Genomic DNA, 19,385 nt, shown 5'->3' on the forward strand with positions numbered 1-19,385 from the left:
GTTGAATGTGGTTTTCGTGTGAAATATACATGTAATAGTGCGACTGCGGCATCATCTATCCTTCCTCGTCTCCTCGCGCTAAATGAAATTCGTCCCTCTTCCCGTTTTCCCTTCACACCTCAGCACTCATTTTAATTAGCTCCCTCTCTGATCTCTCTTTTTTTCCCTCCTCTCTCCCTCTCTGATAACTCTCCCTTGTTTCCTTTTCCATTTCTCTGTCTCTCTCACTCATTCACCCTCATTACAGTCATTTCTCAGTCTAATTAATGAGCTGATATCTGCTTTGGGGTTACAAAGGTCATGAGCTCTCTCTCACTCCCTCTTTTTTTTTCTCTCTCCCTGTGTATAGTGCGAGTGCGTATGAGTCATCCAGCGCTCCATTTAGCCGCCGCTCTGTCTTTATCCTCGTCTTTGTTTGCGCTCAAATGGAGAGCGAAAAGGAAAACAGGGATTGTGTGACCTCCGACATCGCAGCAGATTTCAGCTCCAGTAATTACACACAGACGTTAGACGTGATTCGATTTAACGTAATGTACATGTCCCATGATGCAAAGCTCCAGTTATCTCACACTCAACCAAGACAGCTGATGAAGCTGAAATTGCGGCCGCAGGTTTGATTCCGACCTGGCTCTCTGTCCCTATTTCTCTAAATAAGGAAAAATGCCCTAAAAATCTGTTTTCAAAAAGACCAAATCCAACAATGCATCAATAAATGGATGCATTATGAGACAAAGGGCCCCTGGGCACAGACGTGTCACCACCACACCATCTATTTTTTCCCTATTTCTAGTCATTTTGTGTCTTCTCAGTCAGTAGGAGTCTTTTTTGACGTTGCACCTTGTACAGATTGTTGAGCCCTACGAGGCAAGCTGTGTGTGTCTGCACCTGATTGGCCTGTTCAATAATCCATGCATGATTTCTAATAACATGTGTTGCCTGTGTATTACACTCCTCATGTAGCTTGTTCCTTCTGCCAGAGAGCTGTGTTACTGGCCCAAATCTATAAAACCATATTTGCAAACTAATTTGCAAATCATTAATTTATGTATTAACGAATAAACTATTCAGAGTTTTCCCAAAATATCATCTTCTCAAGTAGAGTTTACTTTAAAAATTTGAGGAAATAGGTTGCCCTAAAATTTTTTAAGTAATGGAACAAGAAAACTTGAGTTGATTTAACTTAAAAGCTTTAAAGGCTAGAATTGTTATTTTAAGTTCAATACACTAAATGCCAAATTGATTTAACTTAAAAACAGTTGTAGTCAGTAGTTTTATATACTTAAAATATTTGGGCAAATATGCCTGAAAATGTTAAGTTGTGTGCAATGAAAAATGAGTTGATTAAACTTGAAATCATTTGTAATATCAAATACTCTGCCTTATTACTCTACTTAGTTTTGTTAAGTTAAAGTGAGACATTTTTCCTTTTCTTTTATAATTTGTTAAACTACAATAAAAAAATGTAATGACAAAAATGCATCATTTTTCAGTTGTATTTGTTTGATCATACAATATGAAAATGAAGGCACATTACACCAGTTTTTAGACAACTTTTGACTTGTGAATGAGTGTTTTTCATATACTTAGGGTAATCGAGGTGCAGGGCATAAATTAGGCCAAAAAGAAGGCAGAAGGCCTGAGGTACGTTTGCCAGGTTGTCCATCACCACGCTCCCTTCCAAGATGATCCCTACTGTGGATGGGTTGAGTTGAGGATTGTCTTCATCCATGCAGAGGATTCCCACTGCAGTTTGACTGTATGATCCGTTCTCGTTTACATCCTAACAGAGAAAGAAACAAATGGACAAGCAGAGGACATAATTATGCAACCTAGATTATGTAGACTATTATGAAAAGTGTTGCACAAAAATAAACAGCACAGACAGTAACTGGTTAAACTGACTTCACACACCTTATTAGTTTTTTGTTGCTAGTCAGCTCAGGCAAGTTTACCCACTTTCAGTCCCAGTCATACTGAAAAGATGTCAAATACTGCTCCCAGAAATTTACTCGAACTCCTTAACAACAAGCACACTCAGAACTCCTCACTTAAAAACAATTTAAGTCAAATATAGAAGGACTAATAGGACTTAAATTTCTGGGAGCAGTTTTTCCACAACTTTTAAGCATGATGGAGACTAAAAGCAGCACTGCAAATTGTTTAGCCAATTGGGAGTCCAAGTCTGATGCTATTCAAATGATTAAAAAAATTAGTAGTTAGAAACTAACCCGTGAAATGGTAAAAACAAATGTCCCAAGTACGATTCAAAATTAACAGGAATCCACACGCACGAAGAGAATAGCTTCACCTTCTTCAGTAGCACGACACGTACAGGCGGGAAGGTACCTTCTTCTTCGTTGTCGTTTTCGTCCTTACAGGTGCATCGCCACCTACGTCGCAGGGTGTGTAACAGCATGACTTTGACCTCGAAGTCAAAATGAGGATATTAAACCTACCTGTATTTGGTTTAAATAATGCTCTGTGAACCTGTAACTGTTTGTTTGACAGGAAAATATTAACTTTTGAGAAATATAATGAAATTACTTAAGGTGATACAATTTGGTGTGTCATTCATTTATCCACAAAACTCTTAATATTATCATTATTAATAAGTCACTAATAGTTCATATTTAATTTCAATTAGTAAAGTATTCTGAATACTGCAGCTTCTCCTTGATATAAAGATGTGTGGTCATGAAATAAAAAAACTTTATACAGCCAAAACTTAAAAATGTTTGTATATTTCACTTAAAAGTTATCCACCCACTGCATTACTAACAAATGCAAGTATATTCTACTTCAAATTCGTACAATATACTTACATTTGATAATAATGGTATCATACTTACATTTTTTGTGTACATTCAAATTAAATTTTCCAGTTCATTTGTTATCCGGGTTTACAGTGTACTGCTTTCATCCTGGTGGTGTCTGAGTGTGGTAATGTGATCTTGTACTGTGAGCACAGCACATAGCAGATAGCACAATCCAATCATTCTTTACAACACAAGTTATACAGGATGCTTTTAATCGTAATTGTGGTTAAACTATCGTGAAACTATATACATGTCTTCAGTAGAGGTAACTTGATCCACCAACAGAAAAGTTGAACACACATCTGATAAAATATCTAAACCACCAACCATAACATGAGCAGTGATGGCCTCAGTCCAGGTACCACAGTTTGACTGACAGCTCCATGTCTGAGAGGTGCATTGTGGGAACGCTGTGTTCACACCACAGATCAGAGCAAACTTCTCATCTTAACACCTTCACTGTTTGTTGCTCAGTGCGGAGGAATTACAGCTCTATGACATTATCTATTCCTCTATTAGGCATTTATTATACGCCTTTTCCACCAAGGCAGTTCCAGGGCCGGTTCGGAGCCAGAACCTAATCTGGAACCAGTTAGTAGTGTGTCGACATCCAAAAAACTGGCTTTCGGCCACAAAAACAGGTTCAAGAGTGGCACCAACTTGTTGCTGATCTAGAAGAAGGCACCGCCTACGTTAGAGGCTGGGGGCGGGATCATCATGACCAACAAGACCAACCCAAAAAATTGTTGTGGCCCAATGGGTTCGGATCTCACTTCCCTGCTCTGTATGCAGATAAACACGACATATGTGTTGGTGGAGACCAAAATATGTTGTTTTTACTCTCTCTGAGTAATGTCCATATGTCCGATGAAATGGCGTGTATGTGTGTCCGCTCAAGACAAAGAGGAGGAGAGCGAGAGGAGTCAGTTGCAGCTATGAAGAAAGATTTTACTGATTTGAGAAAAGTATCAATCGTTATGTGATGATCAGTGTTGATAATGAGGTACAAACAAATCAATGTTCGTGGGTTCATTTATACAGTTGAGGTGTAGAGACATAAACAGTGACATAAGGGTTGACGCGGCTCTAACCCTTGAAAAGCAAACTCTTTCTTAAAACCAAGCTCCGAACCAGCACCAGCAGTCAGTTCACTTTGGTGGAGAAGGGTTAATTTAATTTCATGTTTCTCGAAATTGCTGCATTTTATTTTGAGTTTTTTTTGTCACTGATTCTCTGCTTGTATTGCTGTGACAGATTGTAGTTTTAATCGTCACGGTCTAATAACACCCTTTATAAAGGGTTTATAAGCCACAACTAATGGTTTTATTAGTGGTTGATGAATCGTATACCAATAATATATTGAAAGCTCTTACTCAGAAACACCTCTGTGTTACCACCTTGTAAATGACATCCCTCTTGCTAGGGTTTAAGCTTATTTGGTAATTATACCTTTTAAATGTTGTTAATTATCATTGGTTTCCTCTAGAATTATAAATGCTACAGAGTCATTCATATTTTTTTTCATTGACCCTTTGTGATAATCAATATAAGAGCTAAAGAGATAAAGTAAGTGCCATGCCAAGAAAGTCTGCATTCATCATTCACAACTTGAAAGTTGTGCTCATCAATGGGTAATAATGTTCTATGAAGCACTAATAGATTGCTATTATCAGTTAAGCTATTAATTACAACATAAACCTTTTAGAAAGGTTGACTGACTGGAGAGCGGTGAAGGAATCACACATCTCTCTGCTCTCCTCACCATTCTGCAGCTCACACCTCTGTTTACATGAGACAGTGTGAGAAAGGTTCAAAGAGGTGAAAACCTCATGTTGTTTCACTCTCACGTGTGTACGTGAGAGTGTGTGCATGTGTGTGTCTGCGTGTGTGTGTGTGTCAGCATGCATTTGCACTGTGATCCCTTTAATCCTGATTCTCCCACGTCCTTCAAACACCACTCAAGGTTGCCATTAATGAGCATTTTCTCTCTCCCTGCGTCATCCTGTTCTCTCTCCCTCTTTCTGTCTCTCTCTTTTTCTCTGTAAACCTTTCCTAATTAACTACAACACTGATGCTTACTAATGATGTCCAGTGTGTGTGTGTGTGTTGTTAACGTATGAATATATTGTTAAGATTTGTGTAAGGGGCCAGGGAATGCATTATGTCAATGAATATCCTCACAATGTGTGTGTGTGTGTGTGTGTGTGTGTGTGTGTGTGTGTGTGTGTGTGTGTCTGTCTTAGACGCTGCTGGGCAATGACTAATAAAGATCTCCTGTGGTTTGATTAGTGATGCCTGAAAGTCAGCGGTGTGGTCTTTGGGTTCATGTAGTCAAGTCTGGTCATTAATATTTTTATCTTCATCAAAATCAGATTCACTGCAGTTGCCAAGTGTAATTAGTCTGAGATAATGAGCTATATTGATATGCACACATATTTAAAGTGACTCCTGATGCATACTAACAGAGTACCTTAAACTAATCCTCTCTACACTGCCCTTATCTTATCTACTACACTGTATAAACATTCAACTCGCATTAATGAGACGGGCATATAGTTTATTCGATTCAGTGGAGGGTACAGAGGATGACAGGAAGTTTATTAGTTCAGCACAGCATGTTTGAGTTATAGAGAACTGAAGCAGAGTTTTTCTTGTACTGCAGACTGACGACATAAACACTAGGGAGATATACGTTTATTGCTTTACTTCTACTACCTAGTGCTAGTGCAGTGCCTGTTCTAAACCAAGCTGTCTATGTGAATGGGCTGTTTGCTTGACCTGTGTTGATGCTCTGGAGCTACGTCAGAATTATTCCTCAGTGAGTCCTCCTCAAACAGTTCTACAATATACGGTCACGTTTTATTGTTTGTGTGCTGGACGTTGTGTGTGCAGAGCTTTTTATAAACAGTCTGTGGTGCAGAGTGAAGTTAGAAAACTCTGTGTTCATCCTACCTGGTTTATCAGCAGTGGACATTTTCAAGTCAGTGTTTTTCATAAAATGATGTTCCATATAAAGGATTTCAGCAACAAAACTTTTACTTTACTGAAGCAAATCACCAAACAAGAAGGTATTCGATGAATGTTGTTGCCATGACGTAGATCTGTACCTGTTGCAGCTCAGTCCTTGTGCTGGCGATTTTGGGCTGAGGTTTGACCCAATTGTCGACAGCCGCTGTAGTTTATCACATAGACAGGACATGGAAGAAGACATGTTCAACTAGGTCCACAGACTGTTAACATGTTAGCCCGCCCCCAATGTCTGCTGCAGAGCACTGGTCACCTGGTTATTAAATGTTTCTTACTATTGAATGTATCACGTGTCCAAACTGCACCAAATTGGCACTGAGCTGAGTTCCACAAACCGACAAATACAGAGACGTTTGTGGAATTAGTAGGTAGACGGCATAACTGTCAAAAGACAAAAGTCCGGTGATGTTAATTTGTGCTTTTCTCCCTCTGTCTCATGTTACAGGTGTTGTGTCCAGGTGGGGTGGTAACCATGGAGAGGCTGTTGCTGTGTGTGATGCTGGCGGTTGCCATGGCGGTGCGGGCACAGATCTGCCCAAAGCGCTGCGTGTGTCAGATCCTGTCGCCCAACCTGGCAACCCTGTGTGCCAAGAAAGGCCTCCTGTTTGTACCGCCCAACGTTGATAGGCACACAGTGGAGCTCCGGCTGGCTGACAACTTTGTCACCAGGTAACAGCAACAAAAGTGACACATTCAAAACCACATCATTTTAATGTTTTATACTCTGCAGGTGCTGCTTCTGTTAACACCCGACTACGATTTTTGATACTGAGGCTATCCACATAATGCCTTTTAGTTTTAAAACATCAATTTTGCTATGTCAACGCCTTCCGTTCACACTGTAGAAAGAAATTCCCAGCCGCTAAAACAGAGACTTCAGGAAAAAGTGCTGGACCCATTTTCTCTCAAAATCACGTTTTAATCTGGATGAACAATAAATGGAGACTTTTGAAAAACAATTATGCAGATTTCCAGGTTTCAGTCTGAACACCGGCTAATGCTATACCGCTCTTAACAAATTATGTCCAGTGCTAATTGCATTACAATGTACAATGGTTAGTTCTGCTGGGAGAGCAAGTTACAATTCAAATCCATTGATACTTTCTACAAAGTCTACTGCTGCCACTAGAACTTCTGCTTTTGTTAATGTTATTAACCTTGGCAGAACAATCATGAACAGTTAAAAAAATACTTACTCTTTAATATTGATATTCAAAATACTTTTCTATTCTATTATGACTAAATCTGCATTTAAGAAAAAAAACACTGAAGTTTAAACTGCATGTTTGCTTCCATGTAAGTGCAGTACTGTATACTGTGTCTTAAACAAACCAGTGTGTAGGATTTAGTGGCAACTTGTGCAAATGGCAACCAACTGAATACGCCTCCCCTCACCCCTAACTTTCTAAGCCTTAAGGTCCGTTCTGGTTCTACTGTAGAAATATGGCAGCCTCCATGGAGGAGGACCCGCTCTTCATTTTAATATTAACAGCTCATTCTACAGTAATGCAAACACAATAATTCTTAATTCAGATGATGTACACAAATCAAAACAACACTAATAATATTATCTTTAATTTATGCCAACAGAGCCTCATAAATCCTACTCATAGGACATTTAAGCTGCTTTCAGGCAGGCACTGACATGCATATATTCCTGAAGGGATGTATGTGAGGACGCAAATGTTCAAGTCAATTACTTGCCATTGTTTGCAGCATCAAGCAATTGACGGCAAAAATGTCTGGAAAAAGGCTGAGTGAGCCCATCTGAGAATACACAGGAAACAATTCAATTCAAACAGCAGAAGCAAGTGGGGTGTGTTGATGAAGTTTCTACAACGCGAAGGACCAAAAACTGAAAAAATAAGAAGAATTCAATTTAACAAGACGAACCATAGAAGGAGAAGATGAAGATGTGAAATTGGAAAGACAACGGTGGGGCTGACACAATTTATTTCATGTGCCTCCTGCAAGATCTGTCCAGGTGCCACCCCTCGCCTTACTTTTCCAGACTTTTTCATTTTGTTGTGAACGTCTGACCCGGAGATCCTCCGTGTACAAAGTCAGAAATGTCTGAAAATGGCTTAAAAGTGCTACGTTTATCCTGCTCAGGTTTCTCTGATGCTGTACATCCATGAAATTGGTCCCTCTTTTTCCTGTCTTCTTAAAATGTTTACACTAACTTCTGACATCTGTGGGAATAAATCTCTAAAACTTAAACAGAATAAATATTTGGTTAAATGAAAGTAGTCAGAAAGTCTCTACTAAGACGTTGAACCTTGAAGTAAAAGATGAAGAAAATGTGTTGGCGTGTGTACAGTTTTTCTTTAATGTGATAATTAATACTTCACTGACATTCAATTATTAACAACCAGTACTACTTAGTGAATACTTGAAGAAATAAGTGTACTAGTTCGGGAAAGTTCAGTCTAAACATGAGAGAATGCTCGGCTTCAGAGTCTGATCTGTGAAGTTATCGGGCGACAAGTTTCTGCGCTACAGACAAATAGATCTTAGAGTATTTGGACAGTGCAACATCACGCAGGGTCCTTATCCGCTGGCACCAGAGAGAAATGAAACTCATTTGAGGGTTTAACAAGAAAAGAAGCACATTCTTGAAAAGGCTGCAGAGTATGTTACGCTTGATTCGTCATTGGAGCGGCTCAAGGCTGTGTCCTGATGGCGTTGCAGTTTCGGGATCGTAGTCTTTGGAGAGAGACATTCACGCTCACACATATTGAATGAGCTGAAAAGATAAAAAAGGAATAGCAAATGTGACTTCTGTTTTAGAATGAATTCCTATTTTGAATGTTGAAAGACTTTCTCCCCTTTCAAGTCGGCTGTGTATGTGAACACTATTAACGTGAGTGACAAACATGAAGCAGGAAGCTCAAAAGGAATAGTTGTGTGGATTTTTCATCCATAATTTGACTCCGGCATCTTCAGCGATTCTGGGGAATGACTGTTGATATATGAACGAAAGACAGAAAACAAATACACCCGTCCCTCCACTGTTCCTCCAGGGGCTCCACCGCCCACGTTCATGCACGGGTATTGTCAGGGTGCGCCGCTGATCTCAAACTGTTTGACTAAGCACCCACAGTCATTAGCAAACAGGACAACACGATGCTGACCGAATGTGAGCCAAAGAGAAGGAATGTTACCCGACTTTCATGCAGAAACTGAGCAGCCATCCCTTTTCATCCCTTTCAACTCCCAGTGGTCTATCCCCTGTTCAAACGGCTCGCTGTTCTTCATGCGGGTTCATTAAAGGGAGGAAGTTCTATGTCAGCGTTGGAGATTACGTGTCGGACAAACATGACAGCTGTTCTTTGGGTTGCACAGGGGAGTTGCCTTGGACCGTTATTATTCTCAGTGTACATGCTGCCACTGGGTGATATCATCAGAGGGCACAATGTTTGTTTCCATAGTTACACAGATGATACACAACTGTACATTGGTTCTGAGCCAACGTACTGCGCTCCATCACTAAATTTCTTTGTGCAAAAATACATGGATGAGCAATAATTTCCTTAAGATTAATGAGGGTAAAATTGAAATAGACAAATGCTGGAAAGATATTTTGGGTCAGCTAACTCCTTGGATTTACTCAGAATTGACAAGACTAGGTGTTATCTTAGACTCTGATCTAAGTTTCAAGGCCCACATTAACAAGGTGATCAAAACTACATTTTTCCACCTTAGAAACATAGCAAAGGTTCGGCCATTAATATATCAGACAGATGCTGAAGAGCTGATTCATGATTTCAGTTCTAGCTGACTGGATTACTGTAGTGCACTCTTTACAGGCCTCCCAAAGAAAACAATAGAGAGACTCCAGCTCATTGAGAACTCGGCTGCTCGGCTGTTAACCAGAACCAAGAGGAGAGAGCATATTAGTATTAGTTGACTTTAAGGTTCTCCCGCTCACATACAAGGCTCTGAATGGGCGAGGACTGAGTTACATAGCTCACTCTCTAGTCAACTAAATATATTCCCTCCAGAACACTGAGATCATCTGCAGCAAGTGTATGAGAGATGCAGCTTTTAAACTATTCTCCAAAGTTATGGAACAGCTACGTATATATCAGAGAAGCTAGTTCAGTAAACACCTTTAAAAGAAAACTTATAACATTTCTCTATACTTCAGCCTTTAACTAGATCTTAAACTTGCCCGCACTTATGCGCCCTTTATAATTTGAATAATAATCACTTTCTAACTATTCTGTTTTTATGCATTTTTGTTATTTTATTTCATTTATTTTTTATTTACTTTTCTTTTATATATCATTTCAACATGTTCTTTTGTTACTTAAAATATGTTGTTTTTTATGGATTACATTGTAACGTGTTTTTATCTATATTGTATGTAAAGCACCCTGAGCTGCATTTCCTGTATGAAAGGTGCTATACAAATAAAGTTTAATATTGTATTATTATTATTATTATTAGAATTGTTGGTGTTACTGTAAACCTAGATAGTCATAGTGCTGGAGGAAATATCCCCATTGATAAACAGTGTGTCTGTCCTTTTGCTGATTTAACTGTTCTCATCTATGTCCATAGTGTGAAGAGGAAAGACTTTGCAAACATGACACGACTGGTCGACCTCACATTATCCAGAAACACCATCTCCTTCATCACACCTCATGCCTTTGCTGATCTGGAAAACCTCAGAGCCCTACACCTCAACAGGTTTGACCTAGCACAGGCTCATTCCACTTTATCGCCATAGCTGCAGAGGCCTGCGGGTTATAAAAAAAGTTTTCATTTCTTTGACCTCTTTCAGTAACCGCCTGACGAGGATAGGCAACGACACGTTCAGCGGGATGTCGAAGCTCCACCACCTGATTCTGAACAACAACCAGCTGATGGTGATCCACCAGGGAGCGTTCAACGACCTGCTGGCGCTGGAAGAACTGGACCTGAGTTACAATAATCTGGACTCTATTCCTTGGGAAGCCATCCAGGTCAGGATCTCTTTAATCTGCAGCATCCTTTTCAAACCTGTTTATATCTGGAGGGGTTTGTAATGAGCCAATCCCAAGCACAATAAAAAGGCCATAAAACATTTTTGGCCATTTCTTTGAAATAAAATAGAAAAAAAGTTTTTATGGGCTTTTGGACAGAACAGAGGCCATTAATAGACAATTCAATAAGACTGCATGCACTTTGCTATTGATTGTTTCACTTGAGATTCTTTCGTTCCTATGTTTTTTCATGGCTGACAGTAAACATTTTATTAGCGCTCTTTGTCAACAGACAATTTTTATGTGATCTAAATGTCACAGCCTCTGTGGGTCATCATCCTGAAGTATTCTGCAATCTGAAAAAGAATAGGGAGCTGCTGTAACACTGAAAGTTTCCACCCACAGTCAGACATGTTAATAATAATATAACGTAATATAGCTTTACATTTATACCTCCACTGTAGATCAAGGAAAGATGCTTTTCAGACAAATGTCACATGTATAGCACCAAATCAAAACATACATTTTCTCAAGGTCAATATCTTATAATATTAAAGAGAGAAACAGTTCCCACAATAAGCAAAAACTTACTAACCTGAGCAAAGTCTGAAAACCATCTCCTCAAACCTGAGGGTTTCACTCAAACTTTAGTTTCTCAGCCTGTGAAGCAGAAACATGAAATAAAAACCATTAGCTGCATATTGTAAATAATGCCTTGGAAACTGGATATGACTGAAACACATTTGTCACCATTTTCAGGTCATTTGTTATGTTTTTATTGATTTTGTATGTTTCGAGTGATTTTTGATGTGGTTTTTATTTCCTGTTTCTGCCACAGAGGCTGAGAAATAAAAACAGGTTCAATTACATCAGTCTTTACTTCTGGTTTGATGTGACAGTGGCTCTCACTCGCCTACTGTTGTTCTTGTATATGTAATATAATGTAATGTAGAATAAAATGTGTAACACATCATGCTCAGATGTTGTGCTATGGATTGCTAGAAGTTTGGGGCTACAACTGCAACAATTGTGTTTGCCCGAAATTAAATCTATTAATTTGTGATGCCGTAAAACGTGAGCGTTGTTCAGCAGTTGCAGCTGATACATTCGGTTCCCCGTTCACCGAATATATGAGCATGTTTAATGAAAGCTCTCCTTTAGCATGTTCATGGCTGTGGGAGTGGAGAGAGAAAGTTACGTAACTGTTGTATTCAAGCACTGTCAGACTGATTGTTATAAGTATAATAATAAGTGAAACGTAGAGCTTGTTTGCTGTGATGGGCTGATGACACTTGAAGGATAGGCGATATAGATAATGGATGGATGAGTCTGAGTGGCAGTTAGTTATCTGCAGACTGAAGACAGAGCGGAAAGCACAAACTAAGGGAGAGAAAAGACACAAAGTTTATAACATCTTCAACAACTAAAATGAGAAAATATCCAAATGTGTGAAGGTAATAAAATTCTTTGTCTTTCTCTTTCCAACAGAGAATGACGAGCCTCCACACGCTGAGTTTAGACCACAACATGTTGGACTATATTCCTGAGGGAACCTTCTCGCTGCTACAGAAACTCAACCGGCTGGACGTCACCTCAAACAAACTGCAAAAGCTTCCACCGGACCCTCTTTTCCAACGAGCACAGGTAGCTACCCTACACAAATTATTCAAAAGCAACAGAGCTTTGGAATGATGATAGAAAAACAACAAACTGCAGAAATGCAACTCGCCAATAAGTTGACATGGCGGAAAAAAGAGCAAGTCAGTCAGTGGGGGAAATTATAGGAGGGACAACTCTCTCTAAATGTTGATAATTTGAAACTGCTTCTAAAAAATTCTTATTTAGTTTCTGGTCCTGGTGATGTAGCCACTCATCCATCATTAGGGTTAAGGTTCCACAGCAAAGGTGGAAATTTGAACTGAAAATTTACTTTTTCTTTGACAGCTAAAGTTTTTAAAAATGCAATTATTGTTTTACACGACCAGGTCCTGGCCACGTCGGGGTTCATGACGTCCACTTCTTTCGCGCTGTCATTCGGTGGGAACCCTCTCCACTGCAACTGTGAGTTACTGTGGCTGAGGAGGTTGAACAGGGAGGACGACCTGGAGACGTGCGCCTCACCGCAGCACCTCGCTGGTCGATACTTCTGGTCCGTCCCCGAGGAGGAGTTCCTGTGTGAGCCCCCCCTCATCACCAGATTCTCCCATGAGATGAGGGTGCTCGAAGGGCAGCGAGTCGCACTAAGGTATCAGTATTAATACTTAATTCCTACAACCACTCTGCACTCATACGCACGCACACACACACACACACACACACACACTCACACACACAGAATGACTTTCTCTTTTAATTTCTGTTGTTGTCCATTGTGTTTTAAGCTGCTCAAGAATATATGAAAAGTCTTCTGTTCACTGAACCACAAAACAAGGGCATTACATTAAAATTAAATGTAACACAAGAGGACAAAACAACAACGGGACTGAGAGATGAAGACAGCCCCATTTGCATATATATTAGTTGCATGCTTCCAATCATGACACATGTTATGTTTTCAAATATGGAGATTTGATGAAAATGAGAAAAAGAGGGCAAAGAAAATCAATGGGAGGACATTACTCTGTCTTTTATTGTGTCGTCTTCATAAGTAGAGATCATCAGAGTCAACGTATCTCATATTTTTAATCTTCAACATTAAAATGCAGAGAACTTGCAAAAAACAAGGACGTCTTGACAATGATTTCTTAATGCAGATACCTTTTTTTTTAAATGCCTCTGATATATATGGACAGGCTCTGTTGCTTGTGTGCAGAGCCTACGCACAATGTGACCCTGCAGCAACCAGGAAAACTACAACATTTCCTACATTTTCCTCAGCGTGTATCCTGTTTTACTTAATTAGACCTCGCTGTTGTTACAGGAAATTACCTCGACATTTCTGCACAATAGACTTATAATTTAATGGCTTAAAAATTATAAATTACTGCAGCCATGTGAATTCAGTCAGACACCTACAGAGGATCATTGTTAGAATTTACCTAACCTCCAATATTTAACCAAATTGACAATAGTTCCTTTTTGCACAATGAACTAAATGGACTGCGTCAATATTTATGACTGAGCCACATGTGTCCTTGGTTTATTTTACTGCATAATAATCAAATTAAACCATTCAGCCAATCTTAATGATTTGTCAAACTCATTTACAGTCAGTCACTCACTCAAATAAATTACTTTAACAAAAATATTCTTCAATTCTCAAATGTAATATTAAATCTCATCTTATTAACTGTAAATATACATATCTTTTGTAATATCTTATAATTTTGGGGGTTTTGGGACAGCTGGTCTGGGTATTAAAAAAAACATTTTGAAATGTCATCAGAGGTTGTTTTTATTTTTCTCTTTGCCAAGATCTACATACAACTGTACCTTTAACTCATGATTGATTAATAAAACAAATACTTAGTTATAATTTATTTTGACAGCTTTGCTGCAGTGCATTATAACATAGAGTATGTGCTGTGTCGACACAGTTCAGATTTTCTTCCCACTTTAGGTCTGAGAGGGAAAGAATGTGAGGGATTCCAGAAACCACCATCAAGCATTTACCCTACTGTTGACCCCATTCTGTCATGTTTCTAATAAGTTCCACTCCACCGGTTTTCATTCCTTAAAGGTGTAAGGCAAGAGGCGATCCGGAGCCAGCCATCCACTGGATCTCTCCAGAGGGCAAGCTGGTGTCCAACTCCTCCAGAACGTTGGTGTACTCCAACGGGACCCTGGACATCATCATCAGTACTGTGAAAGACACTGGCTCCTTCACCTGCATCTCCTCTAACCCCGCCGGTGAGGCCCACCAAACGGTCGACCTGGTCATTATCAAACTCCCGCATATCTCCAACAACACCAACAACATCCAGGAACCGGACCCAGGATCTTCAGACATTTCCACGTCGAGCCGGGGCGGGGCCAACGGGAGCAACGTGACGGGCGACGTGAAGGGCGGGGTGGACAAGAGGGTGGTGACGGCCGAGGCCACGTCGTCGACAGCGCTGATTAAGTTCAACTTCCAGAGGAATATTCCGGGCATCAGGATGTTCCAGATACAGTACAATGGAAGCCAGGACGACTCGCTGGTGTACAGGTAAGACTGACAGGACCACTACGTCATGGTCAGACTGTTTGCACAATGTGGAGGTAGACGATTACCTAAGTCTGAGCTCTGCAGATTAGATTACAGTAGATTAAATGTATCTTTAATGATCCTGATGGAAAATCTGATCACAGGTATTAGAAACTTAACACAGGCTAACAGCAGTGATAGGAGGGATCAACAAGCAGGCCTCAAGTTCACAACCAGGGCACCGCACGAGTGCTACAAGGGCACTACACAGGGACTACACGGGTACTACGAGAACTCTACGAGGACGCTACAATCCTCCGATCCTACAAATGAAATACATACAAAAAGGACAGCATGCACCCAGCCTTTACAATTGGAAATAACTGTGGTAACACACTGAAAAGAAAAGGCAAGTAAAAAAAGTGGTACGTAATGGAGCAAACAGGAGCCAAATTGCAGACCCCAGACTAGATAGAAAAGAGGTTTACAGTCTTTAGTAGGCAGGTTGGCAGGTAAGAGAAATCCATATCTCCAAAAGAACAAAGTAGAGACAGGAGGAATGACCAGGGAGCAGAACAGAAGCACTTAACTAGATGGGGTAAACAGAACTCTCTTGGCCCGTCCCGCACCCTTTCACCAAGTTTCCGTAGAATCTGTCCTGAAGTTTTGGTGTAATCCTGCTAACAGTTACATGGAGGCATACAGCCAGTAAATCAAGACACACAAGGCAAATCATTTCAAAGTTACAATCTCAGAGTCCATCCATTCTCCAATTTAGGGCCTATCCCAGCCGACATTGGGTGAGAGGTGGGTTGCACCCTGAACAGGTTGTTTCTGTATGTCGGCCCTGAGACACACTGCCTAACAGCTGTTCACGCCTACGGGGTACAGGATTGTCCTCTAACCAGAAGGTGGGCGGTTCATCCCCATTCAGCATGCCGAAGTGTCCTTAGGCAAGATACTGAAATGAAGTCTATAAATTCAAAAAGAAGTGTAACACCATAGGATAAATCAAAAGAGCAGATTCTAACACAAAGAGAAATATGAAATAATGAAGTGTGAATTATTCATTAGCGTACCCTTATAAACACTTTCTTCTTGTCACCCTGGTGAAGCTGAAGACAGTGCATTGTCTCATCAGAGCATAGGTGCAGACTTTATGTCACAGTCTATGACACATCAGTTCAAAGTAGAACAACATGAGGATGAAAAAAACAAAGACTTGCGGAGACGTGAGAAAGTTGGTGATGGAAGAGAAGACGTCGTCTCACCCTCGCCTGCTGACTCACAGGCTCACCTGCCCTCCCTTGTCAACGGTGTTGACAGGGAGGGCGCCGCTCGTCTTTCTTGACTTTTGCCATTTGCTCAAGATAACAGAGATAAGATGGATCTCGCTGGGGATGATTGTTATTTGAGCTAAATATTTACTCCGGCGAAATGGGGGGAGTTAACAAACACAAAGAGCCTTCGTAGGGAAATCTGCCTGTATTATCTGCCTTTCATATCGCTGATAATCCCCCAAGCATACTGCATCGGTACGCATCATCATCATCATCATCATCATCATCATCACAGAGAGCTGGCAGAACATAGGGACTGACCGTCTGGGTCACAACGATGACAATTCCCAATGGCTGTTATAAAATGCATCTCCGAAGGCTGATTCTTTTTAATTATTTAACTGCAAGCTATGAATTGTAATCTTTAATCTCTTGCAGTCTTTATCTCTGTGCCTGTAATTAACACACAGAGATCACCCACATAAGAATCTGCTGGTATTATCCGCCTTCCACATTATTCCTAATCTCTGTTCATAATTCATCAGCACTTAACCCTGTTCAGAGGAAGCATCGCTGAGAGACGGCGCCGATAGGTTTGTAGCCGACATTCTTCTCATCAAGATAACGTCGTCGATCACATCCATCCATCTCTTTCTCTTACTCCCCTGTTCATTCACCAAGCACACTAAAGCCTTTGTGTGTTTGACGGATTTTCACCCTACAAAAGGCCACGTTTGTACTTTTAGCCCCAGACTTTAAAACACTTGTGCGAAGTATTTAGTTAGAAAGCACAGAACAAAACAGCTTCCTGCGGAGGGGACATACGGAGGAGATGTGATTAGAAAGGCTTTCACCACCCACCCCACATCAATCAGCGTCTTTCTCTCTTTCTTCCTGTCTTTTTACCCTCCCTCTCTTCCTCCAGCTCTACCATCCTCCTCTTTCTTTAAGTGGTGAAGTCGTTTGTGTGTGTCCGTGTTGTTTTGCAGCTTTCTTGTCTTTAGATACCCAATTGATTTCCATTCAACACCTCTGCTGGCGCACAACAGCCGCCCATTGATTGTGCTTTTTTCTTTTCATTACCCAAACACAGTGAAGACAAAGAAGAGGGCCAGGGAGGGAGAAAAGAGAATAGAAAAGAGGGGTGAAGGGAGAAGAGGAGTGGAAAATGAAAGGGAATGACAGAGGTGTCAAAGCGAGAGTGGGAGGAAAAGCGGGTGACAGACGGGAAGACTGATCTTGTTGTCACAGACACAACTTTTAGTTTTCAGCTTCAGTGAGAGATAATTGATTTGCGGCACATCGACATTTGTGCACTTAACTCTGCACCTCCTCGACATAATGTTGTTGGGCGGAGGAGGAGGTTCTGTACGTTTCCTCCAAACTCTCTGCTTAAACTGATGAAAACCTGATTGATAGTTTAATGCGCGTACGGACACATCCTTCCTGTTCTGGACGTACTTGCTGCACTTCTGGAATGTTGTAGCGCCTGATTGTGTATTGATCCCTCGCAGGGAAACCCCACCCACGGCTGCTTCCACAGGGAGGTCAGGGTCAGCTGCAGAAAAGCACTTGCGGAGCTGACAGGGATTCAGTGTCTTTCTCGAGGACACTGGAGACAGACAGGAACACAGTTCCGCTGTGTTAATGTCACTCCTCCAGCTCCAGTATTATATTTCTATTCCAGAGGGAGGCCTGTCGGTCACAGGAGTAAAACCCCTGCAGAGCAGCAGGCTCACTGCAGCTCAGGTTTTCTTCAGAATCGAAACAAGTTCTTCAAGCAATGATGAGCATTTCCTTATAATTACTATTAAAAACGCTGACGCATCAATCATCTTTATATCTAAATTGCATTTTAATCAAAGTGCCATTTTCAAAGAGCCAGTTTTAATTATATCATGCATAATTAATACAATCTTATCAAGCTGCAGTAAGTGAATGATGTACTCTGCTCTTAGTTATTGTGAGTTGGTGAAACAATAAATATGAAACCTTGGCTGTTCTCTAGTCAACTAGTCAATGAGCTTCCTGTGTGCAACTGGCAAAAAATGTTTTTTTGTGAAAGAGAAATGCCATTCTGAATTATTACTGATGTTTAAAATGATTACTGATGGGGTTTTTTTACACATGAGATCAACATATCTACAAGATTGCAAATAATTGCGTAAATGATAACAGGTGCAAACATGGTAGAGGCAGTAGTATTTAAATGAGTTTTTTGTGCGTGCGTTACTGGTTTCCGCCATGGAGCATTACGGAGAGCAGAGTGACCACAAGCGCAAAGTGAAATTGAATGCCATGGAATTGGAGGTGTTAGTGGAAGAGGCAAACAAACATGTTGTTGAGCTACAGCAAAGAAATATTATTGTAAATTAAAAGAAACTCGATATCTGGAGAGTATCTGCGAGAAAGTAAATGCTGTGGGTAGAACAAAAACCAATGAAATCAAGAGAAGATGGCAGGACATAAGAGGTAATAAAAATTGCTCATATTAAGACAAATTAAACAGGTGGGGGTGCCGGTGGAAGAGATGCGTCTGACCAATATTGAGCAGGAGGTGAGAGCTGTGTCCTCTGTGGCACGAGCGCTCAGGCTCCACACTCTGATGGCCGTTAGTGCCATGGCAGGAGATGGATTAGTTTTGCTTCTGTCAATCCAAACATGTTTACACGAGCAGAAAAAAACAGTTCTCTCCGTCTTCTTCCGCTGTGGCGGTCAGCAACGTACTAAGTATAGACGCAGTCACAACCACCGCAATTATTTTCAGGCTTTGTAAATCACATTGCTACATTAAAGTATTCAGCATCTACTCCTCCGGGCAAATGTACTAAATGGACAGCGCCTGTTATTCTTCACGCAGTCCTCAGTGCGCACTGATAGTAGATCAGCTTGCATGTTTTTTTGCGGGTGAAATCAAGTTTGCACATGTTTTTACATGTGCAAACGTTTAGTAGATCAGGCCCTATACCTTTCTGTAATCCTTGACATGTTTTCTAACCACACCAGAAGAAACAATTGAGATGTCATATTTAGAAGAGACATGGCACAGCTTTTGGGGTTTTTTGTGCCAAAAATGAAATATGAAATGCTGAGTTTTAAAATCTGGTACGGATCACTTTATAATCTGGCACACTTGTATTATGCTTTAAAAAAGCCTAGATCACGT

General features: G+C 40.6%; 1 protein-coding gene across 2 annotated transcripts in view; it reads left to right on the plus strand.

The window, feature by feature from the left end:
• The window catches only part of lrfn5a (leucine rich repeat and fibronectin type III domain containing 5a), a 131,161-nt gene that overhangs the window by 95,784 nt on the left and 15,992 nt on the right, over window positions 1-19,385 (plus strand). For both annotated transcript variants that reach the window (XM_035167136.2, XM_035167137.2), the window contains 6 exons: window positions 6,289-6,512; window positions 10,410-10,538; window positions 10,633-10,813; window positions 12,302-12,457; window positions 12,799-13,058; window positions 14,493-14,960. In XM_035167136.2, coding sequence (XP_035023027.2) covers window positions 6,316-6,512; window positions 10,410-10,538; window positions 10,633-10,813; window positions 12,302-12,457; window positions 12,799-13,058; window positions 14,493-14,960 — 1,391 coding nt within the window. In that variant the 5' untranslated portion in view covers window positions 6,289-6,315. The remainder of the gene's footprint in view (window positions 1-6,288; window positions 6,513-10,409; window positions 10,539-10,632; window positions 10,814-12,301; window positions 12,458-12,798; window positions 13,059-14,492; window positions 14,961-19,385) is intronic.

The sequence above is a fragment of the Hippoglossus stenolepis genome, chromosome 10, assembly GCF_022539355.2.
Source record: "Hippoglossus stenolepis isolate QCI-W04-F060 chromosome 10, HSTE1.2, whole genome shotgun sequence".
NCBI classification, from domain to species: Eukaryota; Metazoa; Chordata; class Actinopteri; order Pleuronectiformes; family Pleuronectidae; genus Hippoglossus; species Hippoglossus stenolepis.